The 5748-nt window shown below is 44.4% G+C and overlaps 1 protein-coding gene across 1 annotated transcript in view; it reads right to left on the reverse strand.

Moving 5' to 3' along the window:
- Positions 1-5748, reverse strand: part of SNX9 (sorting nexin 9) — a 105724-nt gene that overhangs the window by 35315 nt on the left and 64661 nt on the right. The window contains exon 14 of the mRNA XM_019526743.1: positions 951-1054. Coding sequence (XP_019382288.1) covers positions 951-1054 — 104 coding nt within the window. The remainder of the gene's footprint in view (positions 1-950; positions 1055-5748) is intronic.

The raw sequence follows: 5748 nt of genomic DNA on the forward strand, positions 1-5748 counted from the left end.
TTTTTTTTTTTTTTTTTTTTTTTTTTAAATGGAGTGATTCTTGCTTACGTATGGGTATGAAAGTCCCATGCAATCGCAACTACAGAGACTGAACTTGCAGGCATTTAGGTCAGAGGGGTTTTCCTGCCGAAAAGTGAAGAATTATTAGACTAAGTAGTAACTGACTAACTCCATATTTGAGTCAATAGGATGGGTACCAAATGCCCTGTGGGAGTGCAAAGCCAATAAAGTCAGATAATAGTTTAAAAATATGGGGAGGTTTATTCTTGGCTGATAGGTCTTTGGTACAAGGTAGGTGGGCAGTGCAGCCTGCACTAGGAGGTCCTCATTACAGTGCTGAGCTGTGGCACCATTTCTTTTTAGCCAAATTTTGAGTGACCAGAATTCCTGATGCTAGAAATGTAAGGCTCAAGTAGAGACAAAAGACCGGCATGAAATTTGCACCCCAAGTTATCTGTGGAGAGTGAAACTGGACAAGAAAAATAACACAATTGGGGTAAGGCATAAATAAGGATCAAGACTTTACTTTTGGCTACTTATTTCAGCTTTAAACCAGTTTAACTGGTACACAAGCATCTTGATCCATGAATAGTAAAGTGTCCATCTACAGACTTGATCAACACTTTTTTTTCTTTGTTTATATTACCAAAACCTAGTTGAAAGACAACTACAACCGAGACAGATGGTCCAAGCAATGACTCTAGCTGGTAGTTCAGAATAATATAAGATATTGGTGGATGAAGAACAATTACTTTCTCAGTTGGGGTAAGAAAGCTGTTGGCTTTACTTTTTGGGGCACTGAATACTTAACTAAATAATGTTTCAGTATAGGTTAGAATTCTCTCTGACTCTGTAAATTTAAAATGTGCTTATTTGATATACAAATAGAAAAACTCTTCCTGCACAGAAAGGTGAATCTAAAATTTGTAGAATTTCCAAGTAACACTCACGTCCTGTACAACGCTTCCAGTGTTCTTGTCCCACCGTCAGCAACTCTTTAACTCCATCATCCATGGATTTGGTGAACCTACCAACTGCATCACATTTCTGTTCTCTGTGAAGTATAAATATACTTCTATTACAGACAGACAAAGGGTGGTTCAAGCTTACTACAGTCAGGATTTAGCGATTCTCCGTCTCATTTTTTTAAACAAATGCCCAATTTCTTAAATTTTACAATGCTCAACTACAAGTAAAATTTCACAGAAAAAAAAAACTGAGGGGGAAAAAGTCCAGCCTCCATTGATATGAATGGGTTCAGAATTTCAATCCAGGTGCTCACTCAATCCCTCACACTGTAAAATTCTGCTACTTTCCTTCCTCTAACACGTCTGAAATTGAACTAGCATGCTTGATACAGTAAGGGCGCATCTACACAAGACGCTTTACTGTGCAGACTAATTTACAGTGTGGTAAAATGTCACCATGAACACATACACAGCAATTAAGGTGCAGTAGACTAAATTTACTGTGCTGCCAGACAGTCCAGTCAGATACAAGTGGTACCCAGCAGCACAGTAAATTACTGTGCTTAAACACACGTAGATGGTGATATCGGGATTAGTTTACTCTGGCTCAAATTGAGATGTTGTATATCCAGTCACATTAACTGCATGTGTAAATACACCCTAGAACAGGTAACAAAAGATTTAAGGAGCTAATGCATGGCATTATCTCTTTGACAACAATATTTTGTTAGAAAAGAATGCTATTCTCTGAAGCTGTGTGTTTTAAGTCTCATAAAAAAGAAGAACCCTCCGAGTACTAACTATGCATTTTTCTTCTTTTTCAAAAGTTAAACATGAATAAAAATTAGAACACTGGGTTTTCGGTTGTAGCCGTGTTGGTCTAAGGACATAGGCAGGCAAGGTTCTTTGGGTAGATGCGATATCTTTTATTAGACCAACTGAGTAGCTGGAAAAAAGTTCCATGGCATGGGGAGCCTCTGCTGTTCTGAGACTCCAAGGAATGAGAGAAACAAAAAGTGTGATAGGATGTCAATGAGAACGTAAATAGGGTAGAAAATCGGAAGACAAAAGGTAAAGCAGGGAAGGTGGGGGTGGGGAAGCAGGGGAGAAAAAAAGCCAAAAGGTGAGTGGGGAGACTCTACAGTGGTAGTAATTGAAGAAATAAAAGAGGCTGTCAGTTGTGAAAAAGGAAAAAGCTGGAAATTGGGAAGACAAAGGGCAGAAAAGAAGGGGAGGGGAACAAAGTGGGAGGGAGAAGGAGGAAAGCAAAAAGTATATGAGGTCAGGTCTGGCCAGGTACCTCATGAATCAGATACCAGGCAGGCTGTAGCGGGTCATAAATCAAATATCTATATTGATTGAATCCATGATTTTTGTATCTGGTAGATTTATGAAGCGAAATTCGTAGGCTAGTATACGAAAGGTGTTTTGTAAGTTCCCTTTGAGGATTAGAACTGAGAGATCGGAGACGGAGCGACTGTCTTGTGAGAAATGCGCCCCCACAGGTAGCTGAGTACTTTTTGTCTTTTCGGTGTGTGTTCATTCTGCTGAGCAGTTGTTTGGTTTCTCCGATATATTTTCCATCAGGGCATCTGGTGCACTGGATGAGATGTGTAACGTTTATGGAGGTTCAGGTGCAAGATCCAGGAACGGTGATGGTTCTGTTGTGGGGTACAGTAACTGTGGGGGTGGTGAAGATGTATTGGCAGGTTTTATATTTCTTGTCCCAGCATGGTCTGGATCTATTAGGTGTGGCTTGGGTCATAGGGAGTTTGCTTCTGGTGATGAGGTTAGCAAGGTTTGGTGCTTGTTTAAAGGCTAGGGCGGGTGGTTCTGGAAAGATCTCTTTCAGAATGAGGTTGTCTTCTAGTATGGGTTGCACATGTTTGAGGATTTTCCATGTAGGTTCCGGGGAAAGATGGTATGTCGTAACTACTGGTGTGCAATTTGTGAGGATTTTATTTTTGTATTGCTGCAAATCTCCATGTAAAGCTATAGGACAGTCCTCCAGCATCCCAGGGTGCTTTGCTCTGTCCTTCCCCTAGGAGATGATGCATCACTTGTTGGACTCTACTTGCTCCATCTGACCAGGAAGCAGAACATTCCCTGAAGCAGCGTGGGACTATGAAAGGGGTGACAGGCTCACCATCAACAGTCTGGGTCAACCAATCAGTCAGCTTAGAGACAGATGCCAGGACTGCCCGGGAGAGCCCTGAGGGAGTCTGCAGAGCAGGCTGTGATGTGTGCTGCATAGCATCCACACTGTGAATTGTCTGCTCTTCAAAGGCTCAGCACTTGAATGTCTGTTCAGGTGTCTCCAGGTAAGTTTTTCTATCAGGAAGACAAATCTGGAAGAAGTCTCCCAGATGGTTGTCATATTGAATGTAATAGTTTGAATGCTTGTAATAAATACCCATCAGCCAGCTTAGAAAAAAAGGCAAGGTTCATCATCTTATCTAGGCTCATTGCTTGTTTTTGCCTACGTTTTTGGATTTTATCTTCAGAAGCCTTTAACAAAGTTAACCTAAAAACGACCCTTAGGCAAACATTCCGAGAGATCAAAACCTAGGGGCTTTTGAAAGGGGGTTGGGAAGAAAGGTCACCGCAGTGGTGTGGAAAATCTCCAAAGAGCAAGAACACATACTGACCACCCAGCAAAAATCTGTTAAGTAAGATCTGAGCCCAAATTTGGGAATAGTGACAGATTTGGGTAGGAGGGGCCCATGACAGCAACTTACCCAATAAAAACTGTAACCTGCAGTCCCAATTTGGAGGTAACCTCACTTGCAGAACACCGAAGGAAGAATTGCAAGTGTAGGCTGAATCAGACTGATCACCTGAACCACCCTCTCCGTGAACAAGAACTCCCGTTCACGCTGAAGCCTAGGAGAGCCCAAGTGGGACCGAAGGAAAGGGGACTCATTCCTATCATCTGCTAAGACCAACCCTAAAAACCATAACTAAAGAATGAAAGTATATCTGGGGATTTGGTTTCTCAGAATTCTAGGATTGTAAGCATTTGGTGCACTGGATGAAACGTATAACATTTCTGGATGTGCAGGTGCAAGATCCAGGAATGGTGATGGTTCTGTTGTGGGGTATAGTAACTGTGGGGGTAGTGAAGATGTATTGGCAGGTTTTATATTTCTTGTCCCAGCATGGTCTGGATCCATTAGGTGTGGTTTGGGTCATAAGGAGTTCACTTCTGGTGATGAGGTTAGCGAGGTTTCTGTCCTCTGTCTTCCTAATTTTCAGGTATTTCCTTTTCCATAGACAGCTTCTTTTCTGTTTTCGATTACTATTACTGTAGAGTCTCCCTGACTTGCCTTTGGCTTTTTTCTGCCCCTTGCTTTTTGCCCACTCCCTTCCCTGCTTTAACTTTTGTTTTCCAAATTCCTACTTATTTACATTCTCACTGACATCCTGTCATACTTTTAGCATCTCTCATTCCTTGGAGTCTCTGCAGCTGCCTGGCCCCAGGCCAGGCTGCCAGGGAAGCAAGCACCAGGCCAGGGCCCAATCCTTTTGTTCAAATGGGCAAGTGCAGGGCACATGGGGTCAGACGTGTGCGCACTGGTTCCCACCTGTACTGCAGGGCTGGGGCTGAGGGGGTTGGGAGGGAGCAAGTTCATGGGAATTGGTGACAGCCTGGTGGTGGCCCTAGGGCCAGCATCCGCAAGGCCCAGAGCAGGATGGCAGAAGCCTGGGGCACAGCCAGCTGGGCTCTACAGAGCCAGGCTGTACTGTGCCAGAGAGAGAGGGGAGCTGCCCCACTCTGGGCCCCACAAGTGCTGGCCCCAGGACACAGGCGCTGGCTCCCGCTTGCTCCTAGCCCCACAGTCAGGTGGGGACCAGTGTGTGCAGCCCTGACCCCGCGTACCCTGTGCTCGTCTGTCTGGGTGAAAGAATGCTGGCTGTTGCTGGCTTCCACATGTCTACTCGCTCCCAGCTGCCTGTCTGGACCATGGGACTCAGCAGGAGCTGGCCCAGCCCCAAGGACTGGGGCAATCACCTGTGGTCCTCCCCTACCTCCCTGCTCTTACCTGAATTTCCCACACTGGCACAGCCACTAACAGCCTCACAGTCCCAGACCAGAAGCCTCTACTAGGGGGCAGGGGCATGCTGTGGCTTCCCCTGGGTCCTACTGCCCCTGACAGGAGCCAGGGGCAGATGGAGTATTAATTTTTAAATTTTTTAGGGGCCCCACGGGCCAGACTGAATGGCCTGGCAGGCTGGATCTGGCCTGTGGGCCATATTTTGCCCACCCCTGCACTAAATGCTCAAGAACAGGCTTCATCCAAAAATGGATGCAGCATGCTACTGCTATTCTAAAAACTTCTCATTCAGGCTATAAGTAGATATTGCATTTATCTCATTTTATCACAGGACAAAGTGTGATTGTTCTGATATCCATGTCTGTTGTCTCAGGACAAATCCTAAAGATTTACAAGATAAATACTAACAGTTTATCTACGGGCATTACAAAATGGCTATACCAGGATTGCATCATTGAATCAATGGCAAAAAAGTGGCAGTTCATTCAGCCACTCTCTAACTCCTGATTAGAAGGGCGATGTGCGTACACACCAATCGCAGGATATTTTTGTTTTGGGACAAACAAGCACAACTGGCCTAAGACAACTGAAATGTCTACTCCTAGCCACAGCTGCATCAATTCATTCACATACATTTATCAGTTCTAGAAGACATCATGGAAAACCCTCATGTTCTCCAGAATATAGTAGGATGTGGGGGGGGGGGACAACCTAAAAACCAGCCA

This window comes from Gavialis gangeticus, unplaced genomic scaffold (assembly GCF_001723915.1).
Source record: "Gavialis gangeticus isolate Ggan-Ray unplaced genomic scaffold, GavGan_comp1, whole genome shotgun sequence".
NCBI lineage: Eukaryota > Metazoa > Chordata > Crocodylia > Gavialidae > Gavialis > Gavialis gangeticus.